The sequence below is a fragment of the Brachionichthys hirsutus genome, unplaced genomic scaffold (assembly GCF_040956055.1).
Source record: "Brachionichthys hirsutus isolate HB-005 unplaced genomic scaffold, CSIRO-AGI_Bhir_v1 contig_724, whole genome shotgun sequence".
Taxonomy (NCBI): domain Eukaryota; kingdom Metazoa; phylum Chordata; class Actinopteri; order Lophiiformes; family Brachionichthyidae; genus Brachionichthys; species Brachionichthys hirsutus.
Window position 1 is genome coordinate 1 of NW_027180509.1, and position 22160 is coordinate 22160.

Here is a 22160-nt window from a genome sequence, read left to right on the forward strand (position 1 = left end):
AATGTAAATATCCAGCTCCATGCATCCTTCATTGCAACGGCAGGTAGCCCATTGTGTCATGTAATATGACAGAGCCTCATTTGTATATGCTTCACATCTATAATTGAAAGTATTGCTTTGCATATCAACATTACACGACAAGTATTCTTTCAGCAATTTTTTTTTTTTGTTTTAGGGCAATTTTATTCTGCTGCAGCCATGAGTTTGAATTTGTATTAGCACGAATGCTTATTCTTTATCTAGCGTAGGAGGGTGATTTGTGGTGTGTGTGACTGAATTTTAAAATGTCTTTTCTTTCTGAAAGTTATGTCTAACTTACTTCTTCCTGCTGAATTCCACATCCTCATCATGCTAAAAGAGATTGCGCTGATGTCATGGAGTTCAGCTGCAATCCTGTCAGAATATCAAGCCTCACTACACAATGGTGAAATGATGTTAAAGATGAGTTTGCAGGTGAACCTTAGATTTAAGATTCAAGAATGAGAATGAAGCATATTAGGATCCCGCTTTGTTTGTAGAGTTGGGTACAAATGAAGCGAGACAAATGAAGATAAGAATGGTCAAAATCAAACCAGCAGAGCTTGATATATTTGACTCTCAGTCTCAGGTTATTTACAATACATCAATTCCCTTCAAACTCATCTCATCCTTTTCACTTTTTCCCCCCAAACAGTTCCATTCAGGGACAAAAGAAAATCTGTCCTCAAACTTTGGACTTCAAACATGGCCCCAGCTGTAGTCATCCAACGAGCAGGACTTACCCACAACACATTCAATCTGTGCCAGATGGCAGAAGCACCGCAGAGAATTCAGCTCACATTGTGGGCCATAAACAGAAGTGTGGAAACTGTTCAGTCACGACCTTGTTCAGACACAGGTGTCGTTCCGTGTCACACAGGAACCCTCACACAACACACACACACACACACACACACAAACAGGGAGCTCACCTATCTGGGTGTTTTCGATGAAGCCATACTTTGGAGGACTGACGAGCCAGACCAGCAGGTCCTTACTGGGTGTGTCAAGGTCAGATACTGTAATGTGATTGGTTGACAGCTGCACTCGACTTCCTTTCTTTACCTAAATGACAGAATAGGAAAAATAAGTCTTGTTGCTCCTGATATTGAAAGGTGTAGTTTATAGACTGTACAGTCAAGTAAGAATTAATTGCGGCAGGCTATCAGAACGGCACTGAAAAGTGACTTTGTAATAGTTCAGCACCGTGCACGCACGTTCTGTTTCTTTTGCCCTGTGTTTGTTTATTAACTGTTTTTAGTTTACTTACCGAGTATTTTCAGGTTCTTCGTATCGTGTTTTTATTATCATGTTTTATTGTATTGGAGCTTCCGAGCATATGTTTTTCACATCTATGTACCTAAACAGTACATCCAAGTGATAATAACGTGAATCTGAATCTGATTCAGCGAGGCAGTTGCAATGAAAGAGCAATAAAGACATTATAACACATACACAATTTCAAACTTTGTTCTATCAGAGTAAGTTCGAAGGCCCAATAAAGTTGGCAATTTATTGCTAAATGTTCAAGAACGACCTTCATTATGTACAACCAGTGGAGTTCCATTTTGTGTTGTATTTTTCCAGACTGTTCTTGGGATTGCTCCGCCCGTGGATGAAAAAGAAATGCCTCCCAGAGACCATTGGGATTTCACTTCATATCTTTCAGTTCTGCAGAGCTAATAGAGGATTCAGCCCTGAAGGTATAGTCATATTTTTTTACCTTTAAATAAAGACAAAAAAAAAAAATGCAATGACGAGGTCAGGCAAGTTTCAGAGAGTAGCTCATTGAATCACACAATGGGATTTCCTTTAAGCTGGAAACAGAAGTCCTGAAATTGAGCTGAGAGGATGAACGTGCTTATCGTAAGTGGTTTTGTATTAAACCCAAGAATTGAACGCTGACATGTCTTTCAGATATAAAAGAAAGACGTACATAACAAACCGTGATGATTCCTCATTATCTGAGAAACAACAGGTGACAGCGTTTCCTGCTTTCTTCAGCCTCATTTGTCTCGCTAACGACTGTTTCTAACGGAGCCGCTGCTTTAAGCAACTCAAAAGAGGGATGTGTGAGTAGGCAGGGTAATGGAGAGGAAATAATGTGCAGTTTGTTTTCCTCTTCATTAGGATCATTTAGTAGTTGTATACTGTGTGTAAAAATACCTTGATGCTGCTGTGGACCGTGACTTCTGGCGGCTGCCTGGGCGTGGAGGTGATGGTGATGGTACACATCTGGTTGTCAAGGCGATTGTTGTCTCCGTCATAAACAACAAAGTGGAAGATGTCGGTGACTGGTTGGCTACCCGTCTCTAAGGAAGTGATGTACCTGTGCAGGGAAACATTCATAGCATTTATTTAGAAATGTATTGCAGCTATTTTGTTTGATACAATAATTTCATTTAAATGAATGCATCGACTTGAGTTGTGTCAAATCCAAAATTGATAGCTGGCTTGGGAGAGCTTCACATTAGCGCTCCCAAAACGATACTAATCTTCGCAACGCACTCATAACATTCAAAAACATACTTGTATAATATTCTCTAATCCCATTTAATTCTCATAAAACAATTCCTGGTTCTTGTTTGTTTGAATAAACGCCACAGAGAAAAGAACCAATACAGCTGATTTAAAGATTGCTCCCTGGAGCTTGTGCTACATTAAAGCTAATCAGGCCTGCATTATGGAAATGGCGTAGTTTGCATATTTATATTTCCTCTTGGTTCCACTCACTGGGGGTTGAATACCTCTGGTAGGTAAGACCAGAATGACACTAATTGAAATAGCTTGTGCCAAAAGTCATTGAACATAATTGGGTAAAAGGCGACTAAATGACTCCCCGGTGATTCTTTTATTTTTTGTACGAGGTTTTGTCTTTTAAGAAGAAATGTTAGATTGAAGGAAAACAACGTGTCTCTCTGAACAATTATTGCATCCTCTTCTGCGTTTATACCGAGGGGAAAATGTTGTCTCCCCGAGAACTCTGAAACGCTGCAATCAGAGGAGCTGGCCGTGGCTTTGACAGCGTGAAGAACCCTCCAATCATCACATCATACAAAGTGGAATCAACAGCAGACTTTTCTTTTTTATTTAAAGTAACCTCTTTATTCCATGCTAACAAATGCTCTCAGTGAACTTTTCTTTTTCAATGATTATACTACCGTCTACACATTTCTTACAGCAGGAATCCTTTAAAACGCTTTGGACAAACTCATTCTGTCAAAACCTGCAATCAAGAGGGAATGCTGAAGTGAATTCTGAGCACTTTTAATTTTTATTGGAGAACTAAAAAGGTGCTAATTCAGACTATTTTCTATTTTACACGGACCCTCGTGCAACTTTATTGCTTACACAATTACTGCGTCGAGTAATAACAGAGTCCTTTAAAGTTCTTTTTGTTTCATAGCTGAATATTTTATCTGGATATTCTGTTTTTATATGCCTCTGAGGCAGCATTCAAACCATTGTAAGAAACTGCAGCCCAATGCTAGAACCAAAAGTGTTCTTGGGGGTCCTTTTCATTGCCAACTGTTGACTTTGAAACAAAGTCAAACACTTCAAAATCACAAAGCAATGATTTCTCTGGTCTAAATAAATATAAAGACGCTAGGGTGTGATCATCAGCTGTATTGTATTATATAATATATCTCTTTTTGCTCTTTAGATTTGCTTGAACTCTTCATTGTGTGACGGTTTTAAACGCTACCTGATCCGGTGCTTGTTGATGTCCTCCATCGTGAAGGAAGAGTACTCCCTCAGCTCCTCGTGCTCCTGCTGCAGGCTCCTGGTCAGTAGGCCGTACATCGGTACCGACACCAAATGGATCTGAATCTGGGCATCTGGGGATGTGTTGTCCTGCGAAGGAAAAAGAAACAGTTTCAAGCTACGATTTCATTTCAACAGCACATCAGATCAAAGGATACTCCATGAAAACCATTGACATCTTATTGTGCCGAAAATGCCACCTCGACTGGCTGAATGCATTCAAAAAGTAACTGGACTGTGAAAACAGTGACACCGTATAAATACATGAAGTTGTCATTGGTCATTCACTCACAGTGTAAGCCAGATGTGAGCGTTTGATGACAGTGCTGCTTTTCTCGCCAACTTCCATTGACAGCGTGGCTAAAGTTTCTCGCTGTGGCCCGTCGCCCCCGGCGCCAAGCACCATTACTTGCACGACTGCGGTTGACATGGACATGCCATCGCTAACCGAGAAGGTGATGGCATCATCCAGGGTGGAGAGGCCGGAGTGTTGGTAGAGCAGAATGTTGCGGGTGACATCGCTGAAAGTGAAGGTGTCACCTGATGGGATGGAGGGAATTTAATACCTTGACTTGCACTGTTTATTCCTGACTTGTCTGAAAGTTTACTGCACTACAGATATTTAAGTAAACATATTTTAGTAGATTAATTACCAATTAAATAACCAGTACAACAAAACAACTGCAGCTATTTAACTTTTTATTCTGCTGTTAAATTCCAGTAGCTTTTAAATTCAAATAAATTCTTATAGGTTGCTCATGTTGCCAAACAATTCAAAGTTGTTGCTTTGAAAATACTGATAGGTCTGTTTGTAATCAATAAAAAGTAATTGTTTCTCACTCAGGAATATAATTATCTAACCCCGAGGGGAATGAAAGCAACATCTGCAAAACACATTAGGATTAAGGTGACACTATGATTGTAGCCATCAGTGTCTTAGTGTTGACTAATCATATTGTATGGTATTGCTGAAGAAAGAAGGATAAATTGGTGTGTGTGTGTGTGTGTGTGTGCGCGTGCATCATCTCACCGTTGGTCATGCCGGTGTGCGTTCTCTCGTCGGTCTTAATCAGCTCTCCGTGGACGGGAGCTTCCACCAGCTCAAACTCCAACTCATCTGGAGCGGTGTCAGCGTCACTCACCGCCAACTGCTGACCTCCTACACCAACGCAGACGAGGAGAAGGAAGAGGAAAAGGAGGAAATCAGCTGTCTGTATCAGACGTGTGCGCTCACACACACATATGACTCTTTTGCCGGTGTTGTTAATCGTCAGGGCCTCGTTCTGGGCTCACTACCTCACGCACATCACTTCACCACTTGCTAGACCCTCTTAACCACAGGCCGTCTCCTTAGAACTTAGTATTAGTGCGCACTAGTTTTGTGTGTGTGTGTGTGTGTTTTGTATTTCACCTATAGCAGCCTGTCCTCCCACGCTGACCTCCAACAGCGGGTCGAGAACCTGAAACACCGGCGGCTGCTGATGGTTTGACAACAGCAGGATCGCAAAGTCCAGCTCAGGGGTGATGTATTCTCCGTCTGACACTGAGACACACAAACGGATCACAGAAAATAAATCAGAGAACTACGAAAGCGGTCCAAAAAATTATGATTAATGAGACGAGCAAGAATATATTTTTAAAGCATACATATCTGATATTAATTGAAAACTAATCAGCTTCCTTGAATCGACTCCTTTGTAAAGATTATTAATAATGTCCGTGGTGCCGCAGAACCTGGACCTGTGGCCTCAGCGCTGATGTCCACGTCGCTAGCATTAGCATTTAGTTTTTGTCTGCTCCTGCTCTGTCTCACTATCACTTCCCTATACATCTCCTTGACTCGTCTCCGACCTGCCATTCTCTCTCTCTCTCTCTCTTTCTCTCTCTCTCAACCCAGCCGGCCAGACAGATGGCCGTCCACCATGAGCCTAGGTTCTGTCCAAGGTTTCTGCCCGTTAAAGGGAAGTTTTTCCTTGCCTCCGTTGCTCTTGTGGGTCAAGTTGGGTTCTGTGTTTCCCTGCAGGTCTTTCCCTGCTAATCCTGTAAAGTGCCTTGAGATGACTTTATGTTGTGATCTGGCGCTATATAAATAAAACTGAATTGAATTGAATTGAATGAGAAAGGGGTGGAGAAAACGACAGAATCACCGAAGCTGTGATTAAAAATCTCCCTCAATCAGGTGACAATCAATAACAGCACAGCAATATCAGGAGGAATCTTGTTAAGCCACCGGCTTTATTGACACGTCTCTGGAACACACAGAGTAGCAGTGGGTTATTTATTTATTTATTTACTTTTTCTTTGTATGGATGTTTTGATCTTGGCTTTATACCCTAGAGTCTTGTTACCAAAAATCTTTAACAAACACGAACCCAAGCGGATCAAATCGCTCTGCTGTTCTCTGCAAAGGACACATTTGAACAATTCCCTTTTCAACCTACAAAAGGTCGGCATTCGATCATCAGAAAACAGACGCTCGTAAGAATGTCCTTTTCATTATGGCTGCTTCCTTTATGCTGAGTGTTTGCAAACATAATAAATTAGCTTTATGCTAATGTAGTTGCTAGTATACAAGTGCAGATTAGGCCAATGCTCCATTATATGTAAATCCAATTTGATGTCATGCATGCGAATTGTACTCAATTAGCTTTTGTTGTGTTTCTGATTAAACATGCCAAACACTGTTTTGTAAGAACAGCTGACCTGCATGTGGAGCAAAAACAGATTAGACATATGAATCCAGTGTGAGACTTGATCTGATCCGGTGAAAGGTCAAAGAGCCAGACCGGAAAATCAGAGGAAGGAGAGATGGGGGAAAAAGAACAGGACCAAGGACGATCTATGGGAAAGACCGAAAGGACGAGAATGGAAACCAGAAAGGAAGAGATCAACAAAGAATGGCAAATGCGACCGTGATGAAAACACGAAAAAAGGAGAATTAGAGGTCAGGGAAGAGGAGCAAGAAGAGTTGAGAGCATTAAATCAAAAACATCAAACAAAGAAGATGGAACTGCAATAAAAGTGAAGGTGAAAGGGGAGGAGGCAGTGAATAAAGAACACATGGGGGAGAGAAGAAATGATGGAACCGAGAGAGACATAAAGGGTTCAAGGGAGTAGCCGGGAGGGGAATGCTGAGGATGGAGGAGGAAGTGAGGATGGAAAATAAGGATTTAACATGAATAGAAGACAGGAGGTGGAAGAAACATGTGCCGGATGTTTGGAAGCACTGAAGAGGAGAGCATAAAGGGCAGAAAGGAAACAATCCTCCTCCACCGCCCTCCTCATCCTCTCTATACCGAGGAAGGTGAATCATTTACCTGTGAAATAGATGCTCAGTGACTCTGGCAGACCTGTCAGGATTAAGAAAAAGAAAACTTTTATAGCCGCGAAGTGATAAAAGTGAAAAACAGCAAGTTCAGGCAAAGTCGACAGGGCGCTGCAGCCGGCATAAAAACTGAGCGGATGATGCCACAATACATAAAACCCAGGAGGCAACAATGATAATTTACCGCCGCAAAGCTTCCCGTTGGAACGCCACGAACCCAGATTAAGGGAAATTCAAGTCATTATAGATCTTGGATTATGGGTTATCTTTTGGAATGAGACAGCTCGGGTTTACTTTGAAAATGTCTCACCAACCCACACATATTCTTTTTTTTTAACAGAGAAATCCTCTCTTGCTGTTCAACAATTCATTGCTTACTCTATTCATCGATTTATTGTTTACATCTTGCTGTTATGGATTTGACAAACGAGGGCATAAAATAAAAAATTATGGGTTTTACAATTTGACTGATTCCAAAAAAAGGATCATGAATGGAATGAAATAGATGACTCTGTTATTGTGTGCATATTTGGAACTCACCGATGAAGGAGTACTGGTAGAGCTCCTGCAGGTGTGAAGGGGCCTGTGGTGGTCTGTAGATGATCTTCCCACCATTAACGTCGGCCTGAGTGAAATATTTTACCGGCGTGTACGGTCTGTCTCGATGCTCGATGGCACCTGAGGACAAGAGCAAAGCAGGATTATCTGGTGACCAATGCAAGAGTGTTAAATTCACGATTGTTTCTCAGGGAACAAATAAACTGTTGCCTCGGTAACGGAATCAAAGATGAAGAGCTTCTTTTTTTAAGAGCTAACACATTAGTGAAAAAAGCAGAAAGGAAGCAAGCAAGAAGCCAATTTTCAGTACTGTGGGCATAATTAGAAAGATAATGTAATTTATATGTTATCTTTATTTGCTTAATATGTACAACCGTATCTATGAAAAACAAGCATCAAAACCTGTATCTGTGAATAATGGTACAGGAAAATATGTACTGAAACAAAGAAATGAAATCCTTTGCATGATTCACATTTACATGTTATGAGGTTATGTCTAGTCAGCATCTTCAGATCAGAAAAATATTTCCTTAGAGCAGAATAAATCTTCTAATAAAAATTAAATGCTCATGACAAATGCTGCTGTTCAATGTGAATGTGTCGCCCCCTTTCACTGGCTCTGTTTAAAATGATTTCCATGCCAATTCCTCGGTTCATTACGAAGACAAATATGACCCTCAGTAATTAGGCAGAGAGCTGGAAATGACACATCAGTCTGTCGGACTGTCTAAATACAGAAATGAATGGCATGAAAATCAGCAAAATGAACAGCTAATTGCATTAAAATGTCCAGATTTAAAGTTAGTCTTTAAATAACTTTGAAGGATGGTGATTCCTTATAATAATAATAATAATAATAATAATAACTGCACTGTTAGAGTTTAGCTGGGGAAAACTCAATTCTGCACTGAATTATGTTCTGTTTTTTTCAAACATCTTCAGTCTAACACTTATTTTTATTCATCCAGATCAGATCGTAAAGATGAACAACATTTTCACTTTGGTAATTCTACCATGCTCATGAGCACTACAATAATAATGAGGAACGGCATTATGATGGCTTTGTATAACATTAAAGCTCTGTGTGTGTGTGTGTGTGTGTGTGTGTGTGTGTGACCTTGTCCTGGTGGTAGAGCTTTGGTGATATTGTAGATAAGCTTCTCGTTGGGAGTCTCGGCATCGATGAAGGACAGAGCTGAAGGTGTTACCTCTGTCACCCTGTCCTCCAGCGCCTGCGCACACACACACACACACACAGGTGAGAACAGAGGTCAAACAACAACGGATGCCTCATGTTGATTAAACATGGACCGCAGTGACACTGCCTCCCTACTATAAAACAACAACGCTAACAGTTCAACGCTACAAATGTTCTGATCCTAACAAATAAAATTTGGTGTAACATCATGATAACATGAAAATGCAGCAAGCTCAGGTAAGTCTGACTTTAGCGAGCCAGATGCAGCCCAGGATGATGTACGTTAAGAATAATGCTTTCCAACAGATGTGTGTGAATTCAAAACTCCCCCCCCCCCCTTTAACTAACCCAGATGTTTGCAAAGTTTGCCACTTTTCATACCGTGAGCTGCAGGTCACATTCTGGAGCCAGCTGAGGGAATCCTGGGATCTGGGGTAAGACTCCGATGGTGAAGGTCTGGGCATTGCCTTGTATGAGCGGAGCTGCCTCTGTGGAAACCTGGAGACAAGTAAAGACATCAAGTCTTTTTTTTTTTTAAGAGATTAAAAACCTCTTGATAAATACACGCTGAACTCCAATTCACATCCCTTCTCCCTCATCTCATGCTCTGCCTGCTCTAAACGTCTTTTACCGTGAGGTTTGAAATCTCAATATGCAGCGCATGACGTGAATACGGCTCTGTAAACTGCCTCGTGTTTTGTGTGAGCGACAGAGCCAAAGAAAGGCTCTCCGGAGTAACCAGCGGGACGTTGCAACAGATCAGAGGCAGGAAGGCTACAGTCAAACAACGGTGACTACAGAAAGTGAGCTTGGCTTTGGGCTGGGTTGAAGGTTCAGTCCATAAATCCTCATCTGTGCCATGAGAACATAAATGGAGACGACGAACTTGAAACTCAAGGTAATGTTCTTGTTGTTCAGCTGACCATCGTTTATGTACACATTTGTTGTGCATAATGACTTTCCAAAATCCATAAAACATGACCTCACAAAGTGAAGTGCATGAAGGACACAGGCGGCACGTTTGTGAATCGGATCGGCCCGAACAGCTCGCGCTGATGTTCCGGTCTTTCGGTGGCGTGAATTGAAAATAACAATGATTTCCCTTCCTTTTCAAACAAACAGCAGCATCTGATGAAAATTGTTTCTTCTATTCGACTTCATATCCAAATGACCTGCAGTCATTGTCAGGCAATGTTTAACGCTGCCATGGAGATGGAGCTTTAAAATAGAAAGATAGCAATTAGTGGTTGAGTGCCGGGATAGGCTCCAGCAGACCCGGCAACAGATGAATGAATGAATGAATAACTGTTTAACAATACATCTGATATTTTGAGGTTGTAAAATACATTTATAGTAATCTCATCATTGTACTCGACACGAGTCCTGGATCCATTTCATAATGTTCATCACAGCAGAAGTTACTTTTTTCCAGAGGGGACTTTTTCTTTTTTGTGTGTGTGTGAAGGTGTTCTCAAGAGGATTCGGGTCATTAATTTGGCTGAGAGCAACATTTTAATGTCACGATAAATTGATATTTCAGCATAAGGAATGAACATGATCATGACTAAAGGAGGAATTACTTGCTAATTGTAAATTATATATCATCTGAAATGCAAAAGGAATTTACTTCACAAGAAGTTCTAGTTAAATTAAACCTGCTTTTTCAACATAAATACAAGATTCATACCTCACATTTTTTAGCAATCCAGCTGTAATCAGTGATTTATTACTCTTATGATTATATATAGTTTATATATATCAATTGGTTCCGCTGGCTTGTGCTTATACTTTCAAGTGAGTTTTAAAGTTTGAATATCTAAGTACTATCATGAAGCACTTTTGCTTATTTCATTGACATGATTATTTCATTGCCTTCATTTCAGAACATTTATTCTACAGTTTAGTCGCCACAGTGAAAACCAGTTAGCAACGCTGTGCAGCTCGATTCAGCAAACAAGTCTGTTAAACCTAAAGTACACAACCTGAACAACAGCCGACAAACGCAGCGTGAGACACGCTCGTGATGAAAGCAGGATTGAGCTAGAAAGACTTGTATCAGGAGCAGCTGGACACTGTTGGTCCACCACTAACAGAAAAGTTGATTGTTATTTGTTTTTATTGCAGGCAACATGATTTAGATATTTCATTTACATTTACTCTATAGGTACACCACAAAAAAATGCAAAACCAAGCATTTATTTATGCTGTAATGCAAAGTAATAATCTACTAATAACAAATAAGGATAAAGGTTATTTGTATTTAAATCTTTAAAGACTATTGAAACAAAAAAATGTAAATACTTCATGCCAGATATATTGACAATTAATTGATTTATTTGAACACAGTTTTATTTTGTTAGATCACACGGTCGTGTAATATGTTAGATCAGTTCAGCCTACTTCCATTCAGCCCCTAAGTTGCACAAGCACAGTTGATTTTGCAGCCATCACTTGCAACAAGGGCCCTCACAGGGGTAAAAGCCAGGAGAGGACAATAATATCATCCTGACAAACCATCAAATTTAATCACCACATCTGATAAATGGCAGAAATTCTTCCAGGGAATCAGTTTGTGACGGTTTTTCGTTTTCCTTTTACTTGCCCATGTCCTGTCAAAGATTAGACACCTGAGAACTTAATGTGACTCCAGCGATCAGTAATTGAAATCCAGTTTCTTTAATGGATGGAGCTAAAGTGCAGGAGGCCGGATGGTGGGAGAGAGATGATTGGATGTGGCTTCAGACCGTAGCCTGGTCCAGGGTTTTTTTTTTTTTTTTTAAATGGAGTCAAATAGAAGCAGAGACTGGATTGTTGAAAGCCTCTAACTGCAGCGTAACAAATCACTATTGCTTGCCTCACATTTGGAGCCAAATTGCAGGTAATTTTGTGCTATTAAAGACAAACAGGAGAAGTCACAGTGGTTGTTAAAAGTCCTGAGTGCAGAGTGGATCTTGACTTTCGAGATAAAGTACAAAGATGGACACAGAGATAATTTTCTGTTTATATGGAAACGTAATTAAATAAAGAGCGGAGGCAGGCAGAAGAAGAGAAACAAAGACATGCATGAGAATAAGAAGAGGGGGGTGAGCACTAAATTAACCCAGAGGGGGGGGGAGGGTTAGAGAGGTGGAAGACTGGAGGAGAGAGAAGGTAAAAACGAGTCAACATAGTGAACTTCAAACTGCGCTCTAGAAAGAGCGAGGACGCGGGTACGAGAGAGCAAACAACAAGGACGACGACATGCGTCTCTGTCACCATCTCCTCCTCTCGCTCGTTGACGGAAAGACGTTCTCATCAGCCCCCTGAGGATTCCTGGTGTCTTTTGCATAATTTTTTTGTCCTTTAGCAGAGTTTTTAGCATATTCCTATACGCATAATAGTAGTAATACACACTCAGCAACATTTCCATGTGTTTTCCTGATATAGTATTTATCTATAGTAACATCCAATTTACAGATTCAACAAAAACACATTTATAGTTCAAGTTTTATCGTGTAGCTCTGTTATGGTTGACCGGATTGTGACCGGATAAAGTGGTGGACGACACAAACGCACGGCTGCAACACTCCCAGTAAAAATACAAGTGCCAGCACTGACCTGGAACTGGAACGAGTCACTGTTTGTCCCCCTCCCAAAATGCCGGTACCAGACGGTGCCGTCGTTGACATCCTGCTGGGTGAAGGAGGTCGTCCGAGTGAAGCCCTGGTCATCCGTCAGCGAGGGGCTCCATCCATCTGCAGGGCCGTCAGCTGGCATGGACACCAGCACCACCTCACCTGGATGGAGAACCTGAAGGTGATGAACTGCTTCTAATCGTTCAAATGCATGAGTCATAACAGAATTAGGGAACTCCACAACCTGTCTGACCAGACTAGGAGGCAACAGTGCTTTCATGTTCGCTATGATGTCCTTAAGAAGACTGGACTAGCTTCACTGTTTCTCTAACGCCTTCGTCACTGCAGATCCATCCGTCCAGCCTCCTCGCCTGCATCGCATTCATTAATCCCTCAATGCATCTATCCATAATTGGAATCACTTGCTGAGACAATTCAGAGTATTTTGCCTTCCACCAACTGCTTGTTCTGCATTCTTGCTTTTCTGCCCGTTTGATTTTAATCCACCAAGCCAGCCTTCCAAACCATGCATTCTCCTAATGCATGGTCTTTACCTGAGGGACTAACTTCCTAGGACTGATCCTGATCCTTACTCATGTTGGAAGTGTTTCAGGAACGTACTGATATGCTCTAGTTGAACTGATGAAAACGACATTTCAAACATTCTCTGTGAAGACGACTTTTGAGTGAGCATTTAGGAGGCTGTACCATATTTAGGTTGTCCTTCTGAAGCACGGACGGTGTAGACAATGCCATCAGAGCTGACTCCCTTGTAGTCCGTCTGAAGGTATTTCTTATCTAATCGCACCATTCCTCCTTCCTTCACCCAGGTCATCGGCACAGACAGCATGCGAGGAGAGTCAGCAGCCTGAAAACAAAACACACACATATACATATTATTTACTAATAATACTACATCCTCATCGTTGAGAGGTGTCTTTGCTTCGCCAGCTGTAGCACTGCTGGTAATTACTGGATTGTTTTTCTACACTAGAGTTCTCAATTAATTCACCTGTCAGCGTACATGCCAAGTGCACAGCTTGTCATCTCCTAATTCCCTGATATTAAAAGAGTGGGTCATTCATTCCCTTTCATAACCACCACCTGTGTGTGTGATTTTCACCACGAGATTATAGTGTGCTGTTAAATCCAACTAACGTACAAAAAGTCACAGGATGTTTTATTTATTTTTTTGTCTGGAAAGAGTTCAAACAGATGTCTAGTATTCAGACCTAATATAAAAACCATAGGTGCAGCAGCATAATCAAGACTTATCTGCATTAGATCTACTTTCTAAAATGTTAAATTGGGCAATTGAGCATGACTCCAAATGAAACATTGCATGTTAAATCCCAGCTAGAGGCACGGAAATATGAAGAGCAATGAAAACAGTTTGTTTGTTCCTCGGGTGCAACCTAATGATAGTTCCATTTTGCGTTGCCGCAGTTTATGGAGCTTGTTTTTTATTACACATCTGTTATAACCTCCAGTTTGTGAATCCCAGGAGTCACGAAGCTCAGCCAATCAGCAACATCACAGAATACAGAGAGCAGCACCATAATGATAGTCAGAATCACTTTTGTGATATTGTGATATTGACAGAATGACTCATTGTTTTGCTGAGCTGCCTTTGAAGCAGCCAACGAGCAGGACCAGACAGCCTTACTGCCTGGTGGGTGACTCAGCAACGCAGGGACGATACCTGCTGCCGGAAGGTTTCAGACCAGACCTGTTACTCACCATGCCGCCCTGACGCCCTGACGCCGAACTAAAAACAAGCGTGACCTGATTTTTGTGAATTTATAAACCCAAACTGATTTTTTTTAGACCCTCCAGTTTACATGTGGTCAGAGTCAGAAAAGTGTTTTGCAGACATTGTAAGTTCTGACAATTATAACTACGACTACTTCTATAACAATTATGGAAATAAACTTGTATTCTTATTTTACCAAAACTATGAATTGACACATTGTTAGCTCAATGTGTGTGTGTGTGTATTATATATACACTGTATATACACACACACGTTGTTAAAATTCATTTTGACACCATATTGTAAATAGTTGCTCTTAAATATATATATAGGCCCTTAACTTAGTTACAAACCACCGGGGTGTCTTTAAATCGAATCAATTTGCAAGAACCATTAAATGTTAAATTGTCACATCACTTAAAGGGGATGTCTGCACTGCTTCGACACAAAACCAATTTACACTATAAATATCATTAATTATGCAAACTTGACAACACATCGGTACGTTAACATGATTAACAAAAGGTTCTACATTTAAAAGTCGAGGAGCTAACTATCCACCTGAGGGCTTCTGCACGGCATCCCTTTATGGTAAAATGTCCTCTTAAATTTGTCTATTTATCACAGACAATCAGTGTAACGGCGTAAACAGGGGTAGGTGGTAATACATAATAGTGTGCACAGGCGTGTGAGAATGCGTGTGTGTGTAGGTGAGGCTGCATTTGCAGATAACAACCAGCACATCTGCGGCTCCTCTCCCCGCCGCTCGGCTGATCCAAATCAAACCATTTCAGAGCAGCAGGAAAAGAACAGCAGACATGCAGCGGATAGCCCAGAAAGGGAAAACACATAAGTCAACATGACAGGCTTTTAACTCAGAGAACTACAACATCCAGGAGATTATTAATGTCCCCCGATGAACACCCAAGTCTCTGAAGGACACAAACAGCACATTCTACAAAACAAGGGCCAAACTTAAGGATCTTTTAGAGGAGAAGGAGAAGTTCTGGAGTGACTTAGATGAAGTGGTTCAGAGCATCCCTAGCAGTGAGAGAGCCGTGATTGGAGCAGACCTCAATGGGCATGTAGGTGAAGGAAATAGAGGAGATGAAGAACTGATGGGCAAGTTTGGTATACAGGACAGGAACCTAGAAGGACAGATGGTGGTCGACTTTACCAAAAGGATGGAAATGGCAATAGTTGACACTTGTTTTCATAAGAGACTAGAACATAGGGTGATTTAAAAGAGTGGAGGGAGGAGCACACAGGTGGGCTACATCTAGTGTAGACAGAGCAGTTTAAAGGAGGTAGGAGAGAGTGTAGCCAGCCAGCATAGGCTGCTGGTGAAGACGATGAAGAGGACTAAGGCAGAACAGAGGATAAAGTGGTAGAGGCTTAAGAATGAAGATTGTTGTGTGGCTTTCAGGAAGGAGGTGAGACAGGCTTTGAGTGGGGAAGAGACACTTCCTGAAGACTGGACTGCAACAGCTAAGGTGATCAGGGAGACAGGAAGGAGAGGACTAGGGTGTGTCTGGCAGCCATCCATAAAACATTGGTTAGCTGCCAGCTGTGATGGCCAGGCTGCTCTAAAGATAATGAGATTCACTCACATTCCCAAAATTCAACTGGAGATAGCGGGACAATATTTATTGTCAACCAATAACCGAAAGCCACAGAATGAATAATAAATCCTTACCTGCTAAAAAAAAAAGAAGTAATTTTGTGTTGACATCTTAAACAGGAGAGTATGTAACAAAAAAAAAAGAGTACCGGTATGTAACAAAAACAAAAAGATAGGGAGCGAGCTGTATCCCAAACATATCAGAGCAATCTTAAAACTAAAAATAGACTTTGGGAAATAAGGAATCTCAAAATCTTTTTTTTTATGGTAGCAATGATGATGACGACTGGTAAAGGGCTAAACTTGAAGCACTCGGTCTCTTTCCTCTGTGTGAAATGCAACTACCCATCAGAAGCTGGACTCCTGATCAGTAAACCTACAATACCATTTCTGCCAGGGAGCAGCAAAAGCCTGAGGGTTTTCCAGAAGCTCGATGCATTCTCTCCGAGACAGTAATTGAAAGCCAGGGGTCCTGCTGCTATTCAGCTGTGCTCCAGCTCAGCTCAGGCTGAGCAGAAAGAATGTCCATCCATCAGAGGGTCATTAGTGGCCTGATTAGTCTCCTGCTTTAGAGCACAGTAATCCAACTTTCACAAAGGCTGTTGTCGACACAGCCTGGCATCGACAGCGCTGCTGCAGGCCGGATGGTGGGCCTGGAAATACAAAGACTTCCTTGTTCCGAGCACTAAGGATCCATTAGCTCAGGTTCATTAAAATCCAGGCGGAGCCAATAATCACCCGAGGTTTAGTCTTAAAGCTTTGAGGGTGCAGCCAGAGTTCATGAATACTTCATTGAAGGGTTCTTCAAGTAGATTTTTCATCACCTTTCATGATATATTTTCTTGTTCTTCTCACTGATTCTTTTTGCATAGCTATCTCCCCAATGCTTCCCCTCCACATTCATGATCTGCATGCTTCCAGCTAACTCTTCTGCTTTTTCACTAATGGCTTCCTGACCCCCAGATGCCAGCAGTGCTGCTACTGCATTAGTCACCCTGGCACACGGGCTAGTTGCTTAATGTGCCAAATTGAGCATTGTGAAGTTTGAACATGGCTGTCCAACAATCCAGCTGGATAACTTGAGTAGATGTTTGTGTTCAGCACACACAGCTGCTGGATCGCAGCGAAGGAAAACCAAGACAATATCAAAAGAGGAATCTTTACAGTGCTGGCAGTGGAATTGTTGGGAGTTCCCTCTCGATGCTCTTGAAAAAGGTCCTTTTGAATGTAAGTAATCATTTGGATAAGGCACTTCTTGTTTAAACTATCCACATCCCTTTGTCCGTGTGTGGAAGACGGTATCACTGCCGGTACTCCTCTCCTTACATTCCCTTACTGAGCTCTATTCTTTGGTGATCTACCTGCATGGTTCACAAGTGAAGCAACCAGGTTGAAATGTGAACGCCGTGACTGCTGAGACAAATCCCCAGCACATAAATCTAGGGCATTTTTTCAGCTGTCCATCATGCTGTCCATCCTGCCCTGTCTAATGCATGAGGGAATGCAGCATCAGGACATTTTACAGTGAATGGATACTGTTGAGTGTGTGTGTGTGGGACAGACAGCATGTGTGGGATGCTATTGATTCACAGAAGGATAAAAGCAAAGGGGTTGAGCCTGAAGCACGTTGTCGGCATGCAGCCAGACAAACAGAGCTGCCCTCCAAACCTAAACGATGAGCGTGTGAGCAGAAAAACGTCATTGAAAAGTATAACATGGGACACCGGGGTGGGATGTGACTTGGTATCAATAAATGTTGATTTTTAAAGTTAAACCAAGCACATAGTTACTGCAATCTTGGAACAGCATTAAAAGTTTGTGTCCAAGTCAGATATTCATTTTGCTCTTTTAATAAACGTTGGACTTGCATGAAGTCTGCATGAAGCGCAAGGAAAGCAATTATATCGAGGTATATTTGAATGCTATGTGATAGATATGATTTGATATTCATTAAAGCCATTCGTGTTTATGTTAACATAAGCTGCACACCTAACTGAGCTGGCAAAAAGCATCTATCCATCACCATAAACCAGATCAGAGATTGATAGTAGATTGATTTGTTCATGCTTTTTACTTTATCTATATTATTAAATAGAAACACACCACAACCAATGATATGATCTAAGAGACACAATAGACCTGAAACCTATTTAACTCGTAAACCGACTAACCTTAACCCAGAGAAGTGAAACCAATCTGTAAAATGGCACACAATCACACGCATTTCGGCATTTATTTTTGTTTTATATGTGTTTGTCTCGACAGAACTGAGAGCAGGTCCCATTTTGTCTCCCTTTGAATCCATATGCTTGGCAACCGGGTGAGCTGCCATATCCGCGTCATGCCAAACACCCCCAGTCCTTCCCACAGCCATGGTGGCCAGATGATTATATCATAAAAACCTCACCTGAAGCAAGGAGAGGGAAGAGATAATGGCAGCCAGTCTGAAAGCGCAGCCTGTTCTTTGTGTAACAGTGTTTAAATATGTGCGGATCAGCCTTTGCCTCCAGCAAACTGCTTTCTGGGATAAAGTCAGCAGAGCAGACTGTGAGGAGACGTCAAGCAACGCCACGGTGTTGAATGCTGAACACGACGTGCTTAAAAGGAGTTTAGAGGAATAGACTGGATGTCAAAATGCATTTCACAGAGAAATAAATATTAGGTTGCAAACTAAAAACAAAATACATATTTTTAAGGTATTAGAGCTGTTACAGATGAATAATTAAAAAACAAATCTGTTGAGACAAAAACATCATGACCTTGTATGAAAATGTTTTGATATTACAAGTTTATATCTACATTTTATTATCTACTGAAGCCTAGACCTCTGGAGGAAGTGAATATACGGAATGATCCTCGAGCTAATTTGAATAGCTCACATATGCATTGGGCCTGGCATTTATCCCATTTTAAACCGATTACAAGCGAAACATATTTTCATATTTGGCTTTGATGCTTCCACACATTGTGTTTCCTCCTGCCAGAGGATAACAAGGATATGCTTCCAGGAAATAAACTCCAAAATCATTTCAAAAGCATGCTGCTGCTACCAGTAGATGATCTGCTTCTTTTTTGAGCTACTGAATATTTTTTTTATATATAATAGAGACTTTTAAAAATCACAATATTAATGTTGCAAAATTGTGTAACCATTGATTCTGCGACTGTTTCACAGGAGTGAATTTTGTCTGGATGGAATCTTTTTGGTTACTTTTGCTTTTTTAGGTTTCGTTTTCTTTGTTGACCAGGTAACTGACTCTAAAATGTTGGATCATGGAGGTGCAATAAACTGCCTCGACTCAGTTGTGTACTATAACCATCATCCAGTATTAATAAAGGACCAATGCAGGTCTTCTACTTCTGCAGAGGCATCTGGAATCAGTGAGCGAGGAGCAGAGCAACTTTATATTAAACACCAGGAAGCATTTAAAATGTTTTTTTTTTTCAATGCTGGTATAGTTAAACGTGTGTTGAGTGTAAGCCTCGGTTGTAACCAGCAGTTTTCAAAACACTGGTGGTTTCCTTTATAACAGACTTAACAAGAGGCTGTTTATTGTTAGTTAGACTTGTCTCACGAGACACCAAAACACTCCTTCTCAAACACAAAATAAACGAATTTATCCCTGCATGTTAGACGCAGGATCCGCTCAGGGACATTAATCCTCCTGATTGTCCAACCTACCTTCTGATTAATGTTGACCTGGAGGAGAACATTCATGTAGCTGTGCCCATCATTGACCTGCAACACCATCCCATCCTCTGTTCTCCCGGAGCCGTCCTGAATGTACTGGATCTGCTCCCGTGACAGCTCCTCCAACTTGAATCGACTAAGTGCTCTGTCTCCGTGGAGATGGGTTAGTCGGCCGAAACGGGGCGGTTCAAGGACCATGACCAGGACATCAGCTGAGTTGTCGGGGTCATCAACCTGCAGGACCGATTTGGTGATGGTTGCTATGGCACCTCGACCCTCTACAGGTAACGGAGCAAGAGTCACAACCTTTGGAGGCTAGACAGGATTCAAAGATAAAGGAAAAGAGGGTTATAACATGATTTACTACGCGGACAAAAAGGCACACTATTCACACAGCGAGTTTTTATGGTACGCAAAGCTTCAGTGCAGAGAATACATTTCTGAATTTCTAAAGGCAGGCTGAAACTATGGCAAGAAGACCCTGTGAACACAGCTGGAATGTTAGATGATTTTTTTCCCCTGAGAGTCAGGGCATTGGGGTTGTAGTGTCCAGTCACTGAGGGAGAAGAATAAGATGAAGGTTAAGCAGATACTCTCATTAAGCTGCAGTCAGGCATACTGGAGCTTCACCACAGTGGCAGAAAAGCTTAGACTCTTTAATACAGTAATTTTAAGAGCAGCGGGAGGCCACCAGCTCTTCCTGTCTGTCCCCCTCGGTCTGTGTTCGGAAGGCTTTTTCTGAAAAGTGAGGTCCTTTAGATTAAACCCCCTCCCTTCTTCTGTTATATGTAGTCTTTAGCCTCATTTGGCTCATTGTTGATCTCAGAATGTGCGTTTGATAATAATAATAATAATAATAATAATAATAATAATAATAATAATACATTTTTATTTATATAGCGCTTTTCTGAGAACTCAAAGTTGCTTGAGTCATCCATCTGCTTATCCACGCCTTCTTGAGGGTCGCTAGGTTGGTAACTTTTACGAAAATGCTTTCCGTCTACAGTCCCCACTGACTATCAGCGCTGCATTGGTTTTCCTTTCTGCCCACCATAGTTCAACAAAATACTGACTCATACGTCCTACAGTTATGTTATATATATATCAAAAAGTTAAACAAGTGTTTATAAGTTTCAACATTTCTTTACATATCATGACAGGATTTTTCTGTTCTTTTTTAGCACTTCCCACGTGTCCCACATATTTTCCTCACTTCTGCGTTTACATCGTCTTTAGATATGAAAGCTAATTTTAGAACCAGTCACTGAAAGACTTCCTCAAGGATAGACGTGTATTTGCATTTCTGTGGGAGCCTGTGTTTGAATACCTACCAGAAAAATAGTACAAAAAGACAAAAAAAGCAGCTAGAGGCCAAATGCACCCCCCCATAAAGGTGTAGCAGAGTGGCTTAGCAGCAATGGAACCGCAGGTAGAGATGGATGGGCTGTGCCTTAAGGGATGTCACTATTCCCTGTCACTATAGCAAACCATTTGTTCGGCAAGGAGCTCGGGAGAATGCTAATTTGCTGCCTTGAATGGCTGGTGGCTGAGCTCCAGCAGCAGCAAAAGCAAAGGGATGTATAAAACAATCTGGGGCCACAGAGAAATATGACTTGTTGGTAGAAGAACACAGTACCTCTGTGAGTATTCCAGCCAAAGTGACCGCCGGGCTAACACTTTTATACGCAGAGAGAATATGTTTGGGGGGGGGGGGCATTTCAGGACTCATTTTTACACTAGAGGAATATTATACACAGGATAAAGTTGACTCGGCTCTCAGGCACACCTCCAAAGTCCTGTGGCATCATGTCTGCAAATCCCAGGAAGAAAAAAAAAGGTTTAGTATTTGTTGGTCGGCGCTGAGAGCGTGCTGCTTTTACGTCGTGCTAAGACACGCTATCTCGCTAAATGCAACCAGCATAATCTCTGCCCCGAGGCAGAAGGAAACAAACACAGGTGGGAGGGCTACCCTTTGATCGTCACCTTACGGGTGAGGGGGGGAGGTGAAGGTCACATATGGGAGACAGCTGTCATCACCTTTGGGGCCTAGGGAGTCTGCAACAATTTAAGGAAATGGAAACAACAACAACAAGAAAAACTGCCTTTGTGCTACCCCATTCATTGCTTTCTGTTGTGTTTTGTTCTTTCGGGTGTGTTCATACTAGTAAATGGAATTCAGAGGTATGATGAAAAGAGTGGAAGCATTGCCACCAAGTAAATGGACTGCACTTATATAGTGCCTTTTCCACCTTTGCGGTGTTCAAAGCGCTTTACAATTAAGCCTCACATTCACCCATTCACACACACATTCACACTCCAGTGGGCGACTGCTGCCATGCAAGGTGCTGCCAGACCCACTGGGAGCAATTTGGGCTTCAGTGTCTTTCCCAAGGACACTTCGACATGCGGACAGTCAGAGCTGGGATTCGATTTACTGATCACTGGACGACCCACTCTACCAACTGAGCAACAGCCGCCCATTTTGTCAAATCCATTTAATTCCCTGGTCTGCTTGTAAGCCTCTTGGTTTGTGGCAAGGCCTTTTATCTGCAGCTATCCGCACCTGATTTTGTATAAAGCTGTCTCAGCACGATGGAAAACATTGGATGTGTTGCTT

At 41.6% G+C, this 22160-nt stretch overlaps 1 protein-coding gene across 1 annotated transcript in view; it reads right to left on the reverse strand.

Annotated features, from left to right (window-relative positions):
- Nucleotides 1–950: 950 nt before the first annotated feature.
- Nucleotides 951–22160, reverse strand: part of LOC137915724 (extracellular matrix organizing protein FRAS1-like) — a gene marked incomplete at both ends in the record, with an annotated part of 74194 nt that continues 52984 nt past the window's right edge. The window contains 13 exons of the mRNA XM_068758842.1: nt 951–1083; nt 2185–2347; nt 3725–3873; nt 4076–4323; nt 4814–4942; nt 5195–5326; nt 7101–7133; nt 7649–7786; nt 8784–8898; nt 9246–9362; nt 12462–12640; nt 13187–13346; nt 19535–19858. Coding sequence (XP_068614943.1) covers nt 951–1083; nt 2185–2347; nt 3725–3873; nt 4076–4323; nt 4814–4942; nt 5195–5326; nt 7101–7133; nt 7649–7786; nt 8784–8898; nt 9246–9362; nt 12462–12640; nt 13187–13346; nt 19535–19858 — 2020 coding nt within the window. The remainder of the gene's footprint in view (nt 1084–2184; nt 2348–3724; nt 3874–4075; nt 4324–4813; nt 4943–5194; nt 5327–7100; nt 7134–7648; nt 7787–8783; nt 8899–9245; nt 9363–12461; nt 12641–13186; nt 13347–19534; nt 19859–22160) is intronic.